The sequence below is a fragment of the Mirounga angustirostris genome, unplaced genomic scaffold (genome assembly GCF_029215605.1).
Source record: "Mirounga angustirostris isolate CCGP_5_RB_7025 unplaced genomic scaffold, mMirAng1.0.hap1 SCAF_17, whole genome shotgun sequence".
In the NCBI taxonomy this organism is placed as follows: Eukaryota; Metazoa; Chordata; class Mammalia; order Carnivora; family Phocidae; genus Mirounga; species Mirounga angustirostris.
This window is the reverse complement of record NW_026991725.1, coordinates 16,978,183-16,996,543: the sequence shown is the minus strand read 5'-3', so window position 1 is coordinate 16,996,543 and position 18,361 is coordinate 16,978,183. Positions and strand designations below refer to the sequence as shown.

General features: G+C 41.0%; 2 protein-coding genes across 4 annotated transcripts in view; both read left to right on the top strand.

Annotated features, from left to right (window-relative positions):
• The window catches only part of PCTP (phosphatidylcholine transfer protein), a 254,907-nt gene that overhangs the window by 65,154 nt on the left and 171,392 nt on the right, over positions 1 to 18,361 (top strand). The gene's annotated exons all lie outside the window — the stretch shown is intronic.
• LOC123854148 (deoxynucleotidyltransferase terminal-interacting protein 2-like) lies at positions 2,701 to 5,138 on the top strand. The gene is given in 3 exon segments (XM_045889185.2): positions 2,701 to 3,493; positions 3,495 to 3,660; positions 3,663 to 5,138. Coding segments are annotated over 3 exon segments (2,016 nt in total). The 5' UTR covers positions 2,701 to 2,914; the 3' UTR covers positions 4,934 to 5,138.

Here is an 18,361-nt window from a genome sequence, read left to right as displayed (position 1 = left end):
AATATACAATACATGCATATATATACATATTAATGTATTAATATATTAAAAGTGGTTAATATTATTGCTGGCATGGAGTAGACACTGCTCTATTGTTGCTATTATAATTGTTGTGGTTGTTACATGTGGTTGTTATAATCGAGGGCTAGAGCCTGACTTTCCATTCTGCAATGGAATGTTCTGGATAATGAAGTGCAATACTGCTGTACCTGTAATGTAAGAAGTTGTTTTTACTGTGTTTGAAATACATTACTGACATTATATTTCCTTTTCCTGTGGGGCCATATATGTGCAGTTACTCAGAGGATTTGGGGGCCTGGCCTCCAAGAAAGGGAAATGTGGCCCACAGAAGTCTTGCTGAGCAGAGGTAACTGACCCAGGGGGAGGGTATGGATGACCATTGTGGATAATGGGAATAGCCATATCCATGATCTAGCATTTACTTTACTTTTTGCATGTTGCAATTTTCTTCTGTTAGAGCCCAATACCTTCAATAATGTGATATTACACATGGCAGAGTGGTCTTGCTCATGCTTGGGTAATTAAGGGATTGAAATTAAGGAATAGAAATTAAGGGATAGAAACAGTTCTTGAGGCTAGAAGTTTGAAATTGAGGAGTCAGAAAGGCTACGCTCCTTCTAGAGAAGGACCCTTCCTTGCCTATTCCTAGCTTCAGTGGCCCCTGACATTCATTGGTTTGTGGCCATATCACTCCAATCTCTGCCTACCTGCCTTAATGTGGTCTTCTCTCTGTCTCTGTGACCTCTCTTCTTGTAAGGATTGTTGTCATTAGGGATAGAATGGATGCATACATCCCATTCTTGGGGTGATGAGTCTTGAGAAGCTGATCATGAAATATTAAGAAGAGTCTTCTACAAAAACCTGATCCAGTCTCAGATGGTTGACTGAGGTAAAAAGGGACAAACAGGATGGACCTGTGGGACACCCCAATATGCCACAGGGATTATCAGAAATATCTGAGGCAAGGAATCTGGTGAAAGAGTAGGCTCCCTACAACAGCAGGATAGGGGATAGACAAGTTATGATTTGCCATTAAAGGCAATTGTGACTCTATAGGATGGAGAACCATAACTGTTGAATTGCACTGTTAGTTCTGAGTGCTGTCTGTTAATATCACCACACTCCAACACTTGGTATGCACACTAATGACAGATGTCTCTTGCCTCGTCTCTAGCTTGGATGGCTCCTGGGGGCAGATCTCTTGACCGTAAGCCACTTGATTTGTTAGCCTCCTGCCATGGGCCCTTGGCTACCCTTCATTCAGCAGCACTGACTTTTGAAGTGGACCCAGTGACATCATAGTCAGCCACACCTACTGTAAGTTCTCATCAACACGCATCCTTAATTTCTCTCTTCCCAGGATGGATATGGTATGGGAAGCAAAGAAAATATGTATGCTGATTTCTTAAACACACACATATTTATTCTTAAAATATATGTCTCTTTTCTCCCTTGGGGGCCAATGAAACCTGCTTGAGCTTTCATTTCCACAACTAAAATGATGTGGCTCATTTCTTATCCTCATCCGAGGAACAGCCAATTGCTGGTGGGTCAGTGAACTCCCAGAGGGGATAAAATGGAAACTGATGCTATTTTAAAAATGCCAGGAAGTCTTCCACTATGTCTAAATATGGGTACAGGAGACCTAGGTTCTTTAATTGCATCTCCCAAGTTCAGTAATTACTTTGGGAAGCTTCTTGGATGAAGGATATCTGAACAATTCTCTTGGAGTCAAGGATATCTGAACAACTCAAAGGGGCTTTGACTGCCTCCTGGGCAACTTGCATAAACTTCACTCTGCAGAGCTCATAAATTCCAACAAGGCTGGACAAAGCAAGGTCCCTCCTTCCTTGGGGACAGAGCCTGTTTCCTTCTACCCTGAGCAGTAACACTCACAGCCTTTGTTATGGCCTCGTTAGAACTCTGTACATAGCAACCAGGGCAGAAGGTGAGCTGGTCTCTTCCTATTAAATATGATGCCACCAAGCTGTTACTGTCAGTTACTGCCATTAAAATGACAGCTGTTGGTCAGCCCTTAGTGGAAAGAAACAGTCTTCTCTCTACTCTTGTTTCTCAGTCAGAACAAACTTTTCACTCTATCCCAAAATATGCATACTGACCCAAAGAGGGTTACTCTGAGAATTTCCCAGGCATCATCTACTCAGGAGGCTCAGCATTATGAGCTTAAGGACAGAGCCAGGATCTCAGTGGAGATCAGTGGCTTGGCTTTGAGCCTTCACTGTTCCCACCCTCCCTAGCCACCCCCTAAGCTCTCCCAATGGTTGGGCCCTGAGCTAAGAATAGTTTTCTTCTTTTCAAAGATGTAAAATCCATCAGGAACTACTCTCCCTCCCACCCAAGTCAGGGAGTTGTCATGGTGGAAAGGGACAGATGTGTGTGTGCGTGTGCGAGTGTGTGTGTGTGTGTGTGTGAGCATGCACACCTGTTCCCACATGTGCATGTGCTGGGGTTCTTACATGTGTATTTAATGGGCATATGTGAATTTTTGTGTGCATGTTTATATCATGTGTGTAGTGTGTTGACAGAGAACTTCAATCTTCTTTCCTCTCATTTCCCCATCCACAGCTGGCCCGATTTTCTTACAATTTATTTGTAACCTCTTACAATTTATTTGCTTTATTATTTCTGTCTTCATGTGTATGTACGCAGCGAAAAAAATTGATCAGAATTTTGACAAAGAGTATTGTTTGCAGATAGGAGCAGTTCCTCTTGGTTTGGTGGAGGTTTTTTTCCTAGAACCCAGTGTTCGGGGCCCAGGTAGAGTAGAAGCACACTGTCCCCTCTTTATGTCATAGCCTCGTCCCTCCTCCCCACCTACCCATCCTTGATTAGGAGGCTGTGCACTAGTCCAAGGTGGCTGCAAGCCGGGAGGATGGTGGTGACCCGGTCCAGGAGGCCTCAGGCCACGATCCAAGCCACGTTGGCTGAAAACTCCCAACAGAATTCTGCTAAAAGAATTCATGCACATCCAAAAGTCAGGAAGGAATGTCTACCTGTTGACCCAACTACTGCTGAATCGCAAACCACTAGGAAACAAAGTCCAGTCTCTAGAACTCCTAAAACCAGAAAGAGGAAGAGCGGAACTACAGTCTCATTATCTGAAATGAACAAACCATCTACTGATGGAGAGACCTCTGAAGCAGAGTCAAATTGTTCTTCCGTGTCTGAGCTCCAGGATCCTATTTTAAGAGTAACTAGGAGACGGCAGATCTTAGTTGCATGCACTCCAGTGTCCAGTGTTTGGAAAAGGCTGAAAATAACTCCAATAAATCAGTCTCGTATTGAAGAAGACAACGACGATGACTCTGAAGCTGAATCACATGTCTCAGTTATTTCTAGAATTGTGCTGCCCACAGTAATAACTACAAGGACCAGAAGAAGTAAGGCTAAACCTTTAAGAGATCCAAACCAAGAATTATATTCAGAAGCTATTTCTGATGCTGAGTCATTTTGAAGAAAATGACATTTCTTCATTTTCCGGAGTTGCAACTATAAGAACAAGAAGTATGCAGAAGTTACATGCACAAACTGAGGAGAAAGATATTAACATTGTACCAGAAAATGAAAAGCAGATCATAAATGTGCCTATGAATTCAGAGGATTCAGATACCAAACAACTTGTTTACTGGTAAGATCTCTTCCTCAGATAAATAAGCCAAATTTCTATAATGAAATTCATAATAACTTCGATGATGATTCCATCCACAGAAATTCAGAAAAAAAAAAGAAAACCGAACAGTGCAAAAATGCCAACGTTTTAATATGAGAGGAGAAAAAGGCCAATGTTGCACCTCTCAAAGAAATAACAAAGCAGAATAGTAAGAATTTAGATGAAGAAACCAAGGGAATAGTAGATGAGGAAAAAGAAATAAATAAGAAAAATTCTCAGTTGGAGAGCCTTTCCGAACCTCAGGACACTGGCATTCAGCGGTTAGTTTCTCAAAGGCATTCAACCCCCCAAAATAATGAGACCACATCAGAGCCCTCACATCTGAACTGTGAGGCTATAATGAAATCATTAGCTCAATCATTTGCAGTGGTAGAAGTGGACAGATGGAATGAAGAGAGAAAGAGCACCATAAAAACAAGTGACTTGACAGAATTTGGTGATAGTGGTAGTGATGAAGAAGAGTGCACTGTTACAGGTATCAGTGAAGATAGGAATGAAGGAAGGGATGTGGATTTTGAGTGTGAAACCAAACTATTCAAGTCTGAGCCCCATACATCCCTGGACAAAGGTGATTCTGTTTTGTTAGTCCTCATCAGTGATGAAAGCCAGCAGTCTGAAAATAGTGAGAATGAAGAGGACACTCTGTGTTTTGTTGAAAATAATGGTCAAAAGGAATCATTAAATGGAGAATGAGAAAATATGTCATGTGACAATGCATTGTTTGTAATTGACACAGCTCCTGGATTGAGTACTGATAAACATTTTTACTTGGATGAGGGAGACAAGGCAAGTGAGGTTGCCATTGAGGAAGAAAAAGAGGAGGAAGAGGATGAAAAAAGTGAAGAACCATCAGACCATGACAGAAACAAAGATAGTGAGTTTAGTGATGAAGACGACTTACTAAATAGCACAAAGTCTAAACTTCTGAAGTTGACAAGCAGCAGCCTAGACCCTTGTATGAGTATCAAGCAGTTGAGTGGTTTGTATATTAATTTCAGTGCAGACAAACTACAGTGGAACAAGAGAACCCTAACACAGATCAAGGAGAAAAAGAAAAACGAGCTTTTGCAGAAAGGAGGCTGTGTACTTTGGGTGAGAAAGAATGACCTGAGGCAGCTTGTTAGCCAACTCTTGACATCTTTTAAAAGTAAACTGAGTGCCTGTGTTTGTTCCAAAGCTTTTTGTTTAACAACATGTTCTGAAAACATCTCTTGGATTTAATATCTCATGATCCTTCTTCAGGGACTCACTGATACAATCATATTAACCCCATCTCTGCCTCCTTCATATGTCTGGAAGTATAACATGAGATTGGGAGTCAGACAGGCTCAAATATTGAATTGGGTTACTGCTCATGTAACCTTGAGTTAATTAATGAATTCTTACTTCATCCAGAAAAAAGGGGTAATAACAATAGTGATCTAATCGGGCTATTGTACAAATTAAATGACACTCACCTTGTGAAAGTCTTAATGTGATACTTCACAAGCAGTAAGTACTCTGTTAGCTATTTTTATTTCCCCTGCCTGCTCCCAGCTATTACTGAAGCCAACTTTCTCACACCTGTCGCTCCTTCTTGCTTCCCTACTCTGTTGATTTCCTAGTGCTGCCATAGCATAGGAGCACAAAGTGGGTAGTTCAACACAACAGAAACTCTCTCTCACAGTTCTTGAGGCTGGAAGTTTGAAATCAAGGAGTCAGAAAGGCCATGCTCCTTCTGGAGAATGACCCTTCCTTGCCTATTCCTAGCTTCTGGGGGCCCCTGACATTCATTGGCTTGTGGCCACATCACTCCAGTCTCTGCCTGTCTCTGTCTTCAAGTGGCCTTCTCTCTGTCTCTGTAACCTCTCTTCTTGTTGTAAGGATTATTATCATTAGATTTAGGGCCCACCCAAAGTTCATTATGATGTCATCTTGGGATCCTTAACTAATAACATCTGCAAAAACCCTATTTCCAAATGAGGTAACATTCTGAGGTTCTGGGTGGACTTGAATTTGTGGGGGTGAGGGAGGAACATGAGAAAACATACTATATATACCATCCTAGGCTCCTCTCTCTCTTTTTTTCAAATCATCTCAAGATTTTTAACTATCAAATTCCCTTCTTTTATTCTATTTGTATTTTGCTCCCTTTTCTCCATCCTCCCTACTGTGGCCTATTGCAGCTTTCACTTGTGGACTCTTCTACCCTGTGAATTGATCTTGCTTCTCTGGCCTCACTCATATCCATTCTCCACATTGCTTCGAGGGTGGTCTTGCACAAGTACAGACGGATCTGATGAAAGGGTTCTTTCTTCTCAAAAACCTTTAAAAGCTCCCAGTGTCATTAGGATAAAATGCAACATCTTAGCATTCAAGGCTCTTCACAAGCTGGTCACAAACAGTTTTCCTAATATTGCACTGCACTCTGTACTAATCACTTTCAACTGTCCAAGCCCACACTAACCTAGGTCTAAGGAACAACCTTACTATTGCTGCTTACTATTGCCTTGACAGATTTATTCCAGGGTGCAGTCTCGGAGATCAGGCTCATTTAAGTAGAAGGTTTGTTGGGGGAGTTTCTCAGAGCAGGTGTTAACTTGGGGCATGTGTGTGAGGAGGTAAGTTGGAGGCCAGTTGTAGAGGACGAAGTTTGAGGGGTGAGTTTGGTTCCACAGAGATGGGAGCTTTGGAGCCAAGGAAGTCAGGATCAAGTTTGGAAAGGGAGGACAGTTGGTGAAATAGTTAACACTCTAATGCCTGAACTGAATGAGTGTGATGCATTCATTCACCTGTTAGGGGCCAGCCAGGGGCCTAGGCTGGGCTGGCTTAACATCACCGTGGCAGGATGGAAAGTGCGTTCTGTGGTCAGTCTCTGCACATCTTTCTGGTCATTAGGGAGGGACGCATGGACCACAGAGCCCAGTGACCTAATCCTTGTGACTCTCTGTTCTCTTTCTTCCTTGTTTATTCTGTGGGATCTAAGGCACTGACAACCCCAGGTCATAACTTGTATTTGTGGATGTTTGCCGTTGTGGTTTCTTAAAACAGCTGGGCAAATGGAAGAACTGAGCTTTCACTGTTTTTGAGACTATCAGGCCCTGTTTGTTTTGACTCTTGTTCTTGCACATTTAGTTTCTGAGTTAGTTTGGACCTAGGTTGAACATGAATCAGGAGACTGACCTTGACTTGATGGTGCCTAAGGAGTTCCCTCTCTGACAATTTATGTCTCTGAATCCACCAAATTAGCTGAATGAAATAGCATTTTCTCTCCATTCTTGATTTGGCCAGTAAGCTCAATGCATGACCGATGCTGAGTAGCTGACATCCCGTAATCCTCTGGCATTGGCTGCAGCATAAAGAAGCAGTGAGGGACTTAAGCTGCTTCAGAAGTGATTTACAAGGCTAACAAGATATAACACTTCTCAAACCCATGTTGCATTTTATTACAAAAACTTCTTCTTCTTCTTCTTTTGCTCCTCCTTCTCCTTCTTCTTCTTCCTCCTCCTCCTTCTCCTCCTCCTCCTTCTTCTTTTCTTCTTCTTCTTCCTTTCTTCTTCTCCTTCTCCCTCTTCCTCTTCCTGCCCTTCTTCTTTCCTTCTTCCTCCTCTTCCACCTCCTCTTCCTCCTTCTTCTAATGCTTTCCTTGACTATAAGTCATTACACGGAATTAACAGAGGGTTTCATGTTGGGTTAGGCCTTGGGAATGACTATTTCTGGCGTAGTCAGTTCAGGCTGCTAGAACGAAAGTACCGTAGACTGGTGGCTTAAACAACATTTATTTCTCACAGTTCTGAAGGTTGGGAAGTACAGGATCAAGGTGTCAGCAAATCAGGTGTGAGTGGAAGACCTCCTCCCTGGCTTGTAGATGGCCACCTTCTTGCTGTATTCTCACACTGCTGAGAGAGATTATCTCTTTTGTGTCTCTTTTAATAGGGGCACTAATCCCATTCATGAAGGCTCCACCCTCATGACCTAATCATCTCCCAAAAGCCCTACCTCCAATTACCTATCACATTGGGGATTAAGCTTTGACATATGAATTTGGGGGGATACACATATTCAGCTCATAGCAGGGTCTAGCATCTTTATTTAACAGAAGGGAGAATTGAGGTGCAGCACTGATAGGACCCTTGCAAGATTCCCTAAGACAATGAGCAACAGGTTGTCTGGTTTCCAGTGCAGGGCTTTTTCCTTTTTTTTTTTTAAGATTTTATTTATTTATTTGAGAGAGAGAGGGTGTGAGAGAACATGAGCAGGGTGGGGGGGGGGCAGAGGGAGAGAGAGAAGCAGACTCAGTGAGCAGGGAGCCCGATGAGGGACTCAACCCCAAGACCCTGGGATCATGACCTGAGCCGAAGGCAGATGCTTAACGGACTGAGCCACCCACGCGCCCAACGGCTTATTGGGCGCTGCTTATTTAAATGACATGATTTTATCTCAATCCTGCTTTGACTATTTTTTTCTTTTCTTTCACTTAAAAATAGAAGACAATTTGTAAGAACACAGAAGAGCAAGGATTCTGGGAAGATAACCACCTAATTGCAGCTCTCTTTTCCTTGACCCCCAACTCCTTCTTCTCTTGGGCTAGATGGGAGGGATATGAGGCTGAGTTGAGGAGGGAAGACTAGACAGAGGGCTTTCTTCCTCAGGAAGCAGAGTTAGAGCTGGAAAGGAGATTGCCCTGTGATAAGGAAAAGACAGCCTGGGGAAGCCTGAGAAAATTCTGGTTCTGAGATATATGGTCCTGGAGGAGAGGGTGACATCAGCCATGAAGGTATCTGGTTTCTCTGGTCCTTATGAGGCCAAGCAGGAGCTAGATCTGGGGGCTGCATCCTCTCTGACCCTGAGGTGGCAGAATATGAGAACCTATTTTAGCTAGAATGTGGAGTCGCCCTCTGGGTGCCTTCACAGGTGACTGACAATCTCCTGGGAGTAGAAAATATTTCCCCCACACTACTGTGTGACTGACACCAGTTAGAAGACTCCAACAACCAGACCTGAACATAAATGAGCAGACAAAATGGAAAGAAAACTCAGTGACGTGGTCCTGGCAACTAGATGAGGAAAGAAGTCAGAACCTATAGAGCCCCTTCCGTGAATATGACTTGCTAGAGTGTAACAAGTGACTGTCTAAACCCAAACAAAAACATTGAAAGAGACTCAAGTGCACCACAAACATGGAGCCAAACCACATGATTTCCCAATTCAATATCTCGGCTGACTGATTGAAGGAGAGAATGGTCACTGGAGGCAAGTGGAAGATGTATCTCAAAGCACAGAGCAAAGATAAAGATAGATGCTATGGGGGGAAAGAAGTTTGGGGAGAGGCATCCCAAAGACGTGACATGTGAAGAACAGAAGTTCAAAAAAGAATTGGGAAAATAATTAATTACTTAACAAATAGTAGGGAGAGAAAGTATCCTGATTTGAAGACAGATCTGAATTTGCATTCTAAAGGAGTTCATCAAGTTCAAGGCAGGACTGATGACAAGTAACACTCACAGGCAGTATTCTGGTAAAATTTCTGAATTCCTAAGACAATGTGAATATATTACAATCTTCCAAGAAGAAAGAACAAGTTACCAAAATGGAAAAATTGTGAGAAAAATATTGGGCCTCTCATCTATAACATTAAAGGCTAAAAGATAATGAAACAGCATTTGCAGGCTATGCAGGAATACTGTATAAACTGATATGAACTTTATTGCTTGCTAAGGCACAATACAAATATTTGCTGATATTCAGGTCCAGGAGGTAGCATTCATCAATTCCCCCCATATTCCACTGGTTAAAACTCAGACATGTGGCTCCAGCTATGCAAGGGGATGGGACAGCCTGGGGATCACGAGCAGGCTGACTTATGCCATAAAACAAGACAATACAAAAGAGAGAATAGAGGTGAAGACCTTGTAATTCTTTCCTTACTTGGGATTTTCTGACTTTTACCTAATTCTTGTGATAAACCGGATCCATGATTCTGTCTATTAAATCTATGGTGCCTTTCATGCATTCAGTAGATAGTCCTTCTGAGTTTATTCTGCCAGGACCTGATATGCAGCAGAGAGTAAGGCCAAGAAAAATCCTGGCCTTCATGGATCTAGTGGGTGTCCTGATGCATATAACAATTATGAAGAATTGGAGGCCAGCATCCAGTATTGTACAGCAGTCTTGGAAACAGACAGATCTCAATTTAAATTAAAATCCTGGCCATGACAGAGCCACTTTGTGGACCTTGAGAGAGTTATTTAACCTCTTCAAAGTACAATTTCCTCATATATAAAGTGGGTATTGTAATATCCCACAGTGTTGTCTTTATGATAATTAAATAATCAATCAATAATGCAGGGAGCACAAACATCCTAGATCTTAGAAGCCTGTGTCTCCAAGAAAATAAGGTCTCATATATTTATTAGAAAAAATAGATTCTTAAAATTAAAAAAATCATGATCACTGTTAAGATCTATATAGTAGTACAGAAGTGTACAAGGTGAGAGCTAGAAGTGCTCACCCTTTGCTTCTAGACCTACCCTCCTTAGGTAATCATATTTACTCATTCTTGCTTATCGTTTCAGAGATTTTCTATGTGTCAGCAAGCATCTGCACATCTATATGTATGCTTGAAAAATTACAGATGGACTTATGCTATGCAGTGTTGTCTACCTTGCTTGCTCTGTCACATTATATACCTTGGACATTTTCCTACGTCACTATGTGTAGACCTCTCTTACTCTTTTTAATAGCTCAGTAATGCTTCACGGGACGTGTGTATATCATGGTCTACGTGTTCTCTACTGATGGACATTCAGCGTATTTTCCAACTTTTGCTGTTGGCTGCAGTGCTGCTGCAAATGCCTGTATATATGTGTATTTAGACACAGAAGAGGTGTATCTGTTGGGTGAATTCCTAGGAATTCAGTAATGGGCACAAAGGATTGTACATTTTATATATATATATATATATATATATATATTTTATTCTTATGTTAATCCCCATCATTACATCATTAGTTCTAGATGAAGTGTTCCATGATTCATTGTTTGTGCATAACACCCAGTGCTCCATGCAGAATGTGCCCTCCTCAATACCCACCACCAGGCTAACCCATCCTCCCACCCCCCTCCCCTCTAGAACCCTCAGTTTGTTTTTCAGAGTCCATCGTCTCTCATGGTTCGTCCATCCCTCCGATTTCCCCCGCTTCATTCTTCCCCTCCCGCTACCTTCTTCTTCTTCTTTTTTTTTTCTTAACATATATTGCATTATTTGTTTCAGAGGTACAGATCTGAGATTCAACAGTCTTGCACAATTCACAGCGCTTACCAGAGCACATACCCTCCCCAGTGTCTATCACCCAGTCACCCCATCCCTCCCACCCCATCTCCCACTCCAGCAACCCTCAGTTTGTTTTTCAGAGTCCATCGTCTCTCATGGTTCGTCTACCCCTCCGATCTCCCCCCCTTCATTCTTCCCCTCCTGCTACATTCTTCTTTTTTTTTTCTTTCTTAACATATATTGCATTATTTGTTTCATAAGTACAGATCTGAGATTCAACAGTCTTGCACAATTCACAGCGCTTACCAGAGCACATACCCTCCCCAGTGTCCATCACCCAGTCACCCCATCCTCCCCACCCCCCACTCCAGCAACCCTCAGTTTGTTTCCTGAGATCAAGAATTCCTCATATCAGTGAGGTCATATGATACATGTCTTTCTCTGTTTGACTTATTTCACTCAACATAATACCCTCCAGTTCCATCCATGTCGTTGCAAATGGCAAGATCTCATTCCTTTTGATGGCTGCATGATATTCCATTGTATACATATACCACCTCTTCTTTATCCATTCATCTGTCGATGGACATCTTGGCTCTTTCCACAGTTTGGCTATTGTGGACCATTTTATATTTTGATAAAGTTTGCCCAGTTACCTTCCACATGGTTGGTACCAATTTCTATTCCTATCAACCATTTTATGAGAGTGCTTCCCACCCCCTGCCGTAGTCATCACTAAATTACTTTTGAGATGAAAATGGTATCCCGTTGTTGGTCAGTATGCATTTCGCTAATGACTAGTGAGGTTGGGCATCTTTTCCTGTTTATCACCATTTTAGTGTCTCTTTTTTCCCCTCAGATCTGTCCTTTGCCATCTCTAATATTTTCTCTTGTTTGTTTGTTTATTTTAGAGAGAGAGAGAGAGAGTATGTGCACAAGTGGAGGGAGGGGCAAAGGGAGAGGGAGAGAATCTCAAGCAGACTCTGTAAGGAGCCAAAGCCCCTGTAGGGCTCAATCCCACAACCCCAAGATCTTGACCTTAGCTGAAACCAAGAGTCAGTTGCTCAATCCACTGAGCCACCCAGGCGCCCCTCTATTTTCTCTTTTTAATAAAAGCTTCCAAGGAGCTCTCATTATAAGGATATTATCATTTTGGTATCAAATGCATTATAAATATTTTCCAGTGTGCTATTATTTTAAATTTTTGTTCACAGTATTTTTGCTATTCCAGAGTCATATTTACTATTCTTTTAAATGTGTGGTCTCTGGGTTTTATACTATATTATTATTTTAAACGTACGGTCTCTGGTTTTTGTACCATCATTAGGAGGGACTCTTACTCTAAGATTAATTTGAAAAAGTTACCTATATTTCTCTTAGCACATTCCGGTATTTTTAAAAAAGTTTTTGAATCTTTGTTACACCTAGAACGAATTTATTTATTTATTTATTTAAGATTTTATTTATTTATTTGACAGACAGAGACACAGCAAGAGAAGGAACACAGCAGGGGGAGTGGGAGAGGGAGAAGCAGGCCTCCCACGGAGCAGGGAGCCTGATGCGGGGCTCAATCCCAGGACCCTGGGATCACGACCTGAGCCGAAGGCAGACGCTTAGCGACTGAGCCATCCAGGTGCCCCTAGAATTTATTTTTGAATAAGGATCCGGGTAGGTGTCTAGCTTTATTTTTTTTTTCTGAATAAGTTGGTAGTTATACTAATATCATATGATGAATATTTGATGTATTTTTGCACTATACTCATTTATATATGTTTCTCACTAGTTATCCCTAGGTGTTTTGGTATTTTTGGTGTCTCTGTACTAGACCATTGATTTATCTGTCTTTTCAGCATTAACGTTAGTTTAATGTAGATTTATAATTTAAAAATAACATCTGACTAATGCTAACCCATTGTTCTTCTTTCAGAATCTCCCTATTCCCACATTTTTATGTCTTGAGGGCGCGCCTGGGTGGCTCAGTTGGTTAAGCGACTGCCTTCGGCTCAGGTCATGATCCTGGAGTCCCGGGATCGAGTCCCGCATCGGGCTCCCTGCTCGGCAGGGAGTCTGCTTCTCCCTCTGACCCTCCTCCCTCTCATGCTCTCTGTCTCTCATTGTCTCTCTCGCAAATAAATAAAATCTTAAAAAAAAAAAACAACTGTAACATTTTAAAATAAATGTCCTGGATGTTTCTTATTAAGTCTTCCTGAGTATTTTAATCTTTCTTTCTTTTTTTTTTTAAAGATTTTATTTATTTATTTGACAGAGAGATAAAGAGAGAGCACAAGTAGGCAAAGAAGCAGGCAGATGGAGAGGGAGAAGCAGGCTCCCCGCAGAGCAGGGAGCCCGATGCGGGACTCGATCCCAGGACCCTGGGATCATGACCTGAGCCAAAAGGCAGCCGCTTAACCGACTGAGCCACCCAGGCGCCCCTAATCTTTCATTTACTATTGTGAACTAGATTTTAAAAATTGCATTATGTTTTCTAATGAATTTTTTGTTATCAATTACTTACTCAACCACTTACTCTTATCCACTACTTATTCTTATTTTTAAAAAACATTTTCAATCAATTCTCCTAAACTTCCCAAGTATAAATCACATTATTTATAAATAATGATAATTTTCCCTTCTCTAATCTTTTTTTTAACTTCTATTTTTTGTGTCAGACTACACTGGAAAGTATTTCCAGGGGCCCCTACGTGGCTCAGTCGTTTAAGTGTCTGACTCTTGGTTTCAGCTCAAGTCAGGATCTCAGAGTCCTGGGATTAAGCCCTGTGCTGGGCTCCGCACTGGGCAGGAAGTCTGCTTGAGATTTTCTCCCTCTCCCTTTGCTTCTCCTCCTGCTCGTGCATGTGTGCGTGCTCTCTCTCTCTCAAGTAAATAAATAAAATCTTCAGAAAAAAATAAATAAAATCCTTTTTAAAAAGTATTTCCAGAAAGAAGTTACATAAAGTAGTGATAATTTTTGTTAATATTTTGCCTATATTAATGTTAAATATGTTAATATTTTGTTTTTTGTGATAATTTGCTTTTTTTTTTCTATTAACAGGAGTATTTATAACAATTTTTCATTAAGCAGGTAGCATATGGGGTGCCTGGGTGGCTCAGTCATTAAGCATCTGCCTTTGGCTCAGGTCATGATCCCAGGGTCCTGGGATCAAGCCCCACATCGGGCTCCCTGCTCAGCGGGGAGCCTGCTTCTCCCTCTCCCACTCCCCCTGCTTGTGTTCTCTTTCTCGCTGTGTCTCTCTCTGTCAAATAAATAAAATCTTTAAAAAAAAAAAAAAGCAGGTAGCATAGTTTGAGATACTGTTTTTTTTTTCATGTTAAAGAAGTATCCATTATGACTTTTCAGCATCTATTGAAATAAGTGTATGCTTTCTGGCCCTTTCCCTTATTAATGGGTGATTTGTAAGAACATATTTCTTTTTTTTTAATTAAAAAATTTTTTTAATTTTTTATTACTTTATTATTTTTTTAGTTTATTTTTATTTTTACATTTTTAAAGAACATATTTCTTTTTTTTTTTAAGATTTATTTATTTATTTGAGAGAGCGAGAATGAGAGAGAGAGTACATGAGAGGGGGGAGGGTCAGAGGGAGAAGCAGACTCCCTGCCGAGCAGGGAGCCCGACGCGGGACTCGATCCCGGGATTCCGGGATCATGACCTGAGCTAAAGGCAGTCGCTTAACCAACTGAGCCACCCAGGCGCCCAGAACATATTTCTTAACATTGAACTATATTTGGATTTCTGAGCAAGCTTCAGGTGGTCCTAATATATTATTATCCAATGTACTGCTAATTCTCTTTGTAATATTTATAAGTTTTGCATTGATATACATTAGATTGGGCCTTACGTCCTGTCAGATATTTGTGTTATCATTATGATGGCTATATAATTATAGTATGGAATCTTACTTCTTACTCTGTCCTCTGGCATGGTTTTAAAAACACTGGTGCTCAGGGCACCTGGGTGGCTCAGTCGTTAAGCGTCTGCCTTCGGCTCATGTCATGATCCCTGGGTCCTGGGATCGAGCCCCGCATCGGGCTCCCTGCTCAGCGGGAGGCCTGCTTCTCCCTCTCCCACTCCCCCTGCTTGTGTTCCCTCTCACACTGCCTCTCTCTCTGTCAAATAAATAAATAAAATCTTTTAAAAAAATAAAATAAAATAAAAACACTGGTGCTCTTTGACAGCTTTCACAATTGATCTGTTTAATTTTTTTTCCTCTCTTGAGTCAATTTTGGCAGTTTGCTCCAGGTTTTAAAGTATGTTTCCTTTGCAAATATCTCATAAAATTATTTTCATTTCTCCTTTGTCTGTGGTTATTTTTCTATTCTTATTCCTTCTCATGTTTTCTCTTGATTAGTCTAGGTAGTGATTTACCTAATTTATTGCTCATTTTAGTTACAGTTCTTTTTCAAAGACCCAGTTCATATATGCATCATATTCTTTTTTGTTTATAATTAATTAATTTCCGCCTTTACTTTTATTGATTCCTATATTTTAATTTGCTTAGGATTTTTTTTTGTTATTCTTTCACTCCTCTGTAGAAAGCATTGTGTCAAATGCCTAATTAATTAATGTGCTTATTTGTTAACATATACACTTATTAATTTTGATTAATTTAGTTCTAAATACAACTTCATTTAGGTCATACAGATTTTTTGGTTTTTTGTATTTGTATTTTTAAAATGTATCAAACTTATGCATTTATATTATTTATAGGTTCAAATAGTATCAAATAGTAATGCAAAGCTTTATTATTGACCCAGGAACTCCCTTTCTTGAATTTTAGTTGCAGGTAGATATGGAAATAGTAAGATCAACTCTAAAGCTTACATTCATTTATGCTTTCATCCATGTATTGCCTATTTGATCTACCATATGCTATGGAATTGTCTCAGGAAGGGGCACCAGGGGATCCTCAGGGGACCTTTGTTTGAGGAAGGGGCTCTATTCCTGCCTCAGCCACGACGATTCCTTTTATTTCTTTTATATATAGTGCTTTATTTGGAGAGTTTATAAGAAGACAAATTTCAACAGTGTATAGTGTTTTAACTTAAACACATGTACAATGTTTATATGGAAACCCACTTGTGAAAGCTCAGTACATTATTGGACTCCAAGAAGCCACTGATGACAAAATACATTATTATTTAATGTGACATTAAGAAAAAAGAGATAATGGCTCATTAGATTATGACACATAATCTTATTTTTAGAGAGAGACATAGAGGTGCTAAAATATGAAAAAGTATCTTATTGTAGACTAAATATGGCATATGCTTTTTATTTTTTTAAGATTTTATTTATTTGTCAGAGATAGACAGAGACAGAACACAAGCAGGGGGAGGAGGAGGCGGAGGGAGAAGCAGGCTCCCCACTGAGCACGGAGCCCGACACGGGGCTCCATCCCAAGACCCTGGGATCATGACCTGAGCTAAAGGCAGACGCTTAACCGACTGAGCCACCCAGGCGTCCCAGCATATGCTTTTTAGATGTGAATTAGAATTAAAGTCTTAGGTTGGCTTGACAATTTCGTGACTTTGTTCAAAGATTAAGTGACCAATGAAATCTGAATTGAGGAGTTCCAGCAGAAGACCATTTGCTAACTGGGCATCTGAATTCAGCTTAAAAAGTAACATATCACACTTTCCTTCTCTCTGTTCCCATTCCGGATGATCCAGACACCATCAGCTCTGTTCAGTCTCCTTGGCAAGACTGCACATCCCTGAGCCAGAGTCTGCTGCTTAGTCAGGAGGGGGATATGTCCTATGTTCAGGGTTTGGAAATATCTTCTTGGACATTTTTAAGCCACTAAGTGCTCAGATGAGCTCCCGCTGTTTTGCGCTCCCTCCCCGGACCATGTGTATCCCAGCCGGAGCCTCTTCTGCAGCAGTCCCACAGTCTAGAGGATGATGTGTCATCAGCCTCCCTCTTAATCTTGGCATGCATCTGCTGCTTTCTTGACAGTAGTCCAGAGCTTCTCAAACGTTTCCATACGGTGGCTCTGATGACTCCAGAGCATGAGAGTATAGAACCTGGAAGCCTGGAGGTCCAGTCCAAAGCAACCGGCTTGAAATCTGAAAATGTTTTATGACTCCCTTCATCTGAAACATTTTTACAAATTAAGTATTTAATTTTGTGGTTTTTGACAATGAATATAGTGTTTTCCCTAAAATCTTTAAGTAATATGACCCCAGGAAAACATGCCATATGTGTACCTTTTTGCTTTGTGTAACTCACACACCACTGAACTGTGAGATTATGCATCCTCCACTTGGGTAAGCATGGATGAAGGAACCAGGGGGAATCTGAGTTCAGGTCCTGGCTTTGTCATTTAGGAATTAGGTGATCTTGGAAAGTTAATTAAACTCTCCAATTTTCAGTTTCTCTATCTGTAAAAGGGGGATTAAAGACACCAAACTCACATGATTCCCGTGGAGACAACTGTGTATTTAGATTGCCTGTCATAGTCCTGTGGATGTGGTGAGTGCTCAACAGCTGTTACTTGCTTTTCACTCTGTTTCCTCCTTTTCTGAAGAAATTACTCCTCCCACCCCTCCAACCTCAAGCCTGGAGAGAGGACCAGATGGTCCATCTAGTCCATCCCCCTGCCTCTGCCAAGTCTGCAATTTCCAAGCACCCTGAAAGGAGAGCTATCTGACCTTATCCTAAAATTCCTCAGACAAGCAAACTGCAATCAATTGGCAGCTCATTTCAGCTCACAGAATTGTTCTTTTGCTAATTCATCTATTCACAATACACATACATTGGACCTATCCACTCTGGGCACTGTGCTAGGTTTCAGAAATATAAAAACACATTGATATAATTCCCCTCCTTAAGATGCTCATAATATAGTAAGGAAAACCTGAAAATAAGTAATTGCAATGCCAAGTAATTAGTGCTATGATAAAAATATTCATAGACTCATAAAACACATAGGACGGGCATCTTTTAGGAGCTGGGAGCAGATGGATAGCACAGGATTGTTGGAAATGCTTCCCAAAGGAGGGGACCCCTGAACTAAGATCTGAGAAGCAAAGGTGAGAAGGGGTTTTGAAGGTCCATTTCAGGCAAAAAGTCTCAGAGATAGCATGATTCAGGAAAGTGAAAGTTGTTCAATGAGACACAGTGTAGATATCATGAGGAATGATAAAGAGAGTGAGGTGATAGAAAACACACATATCCAACTTTGCTCTCGTGAAAATGGACTATATAATCTGAAGACAGGTAGAAGAGAGAGATTACTGTAGTAATCTAGGTGAGCTATGTTGAAAGTCTAACCTAATGGCTGAGGCAGAATTAGAAGATATCAGGATTAAGAGTCTTGAAGGAGGTAGAAACTTGGTATAAAATAGTATAACTTTCTGGGTCCCATAGAATTTGT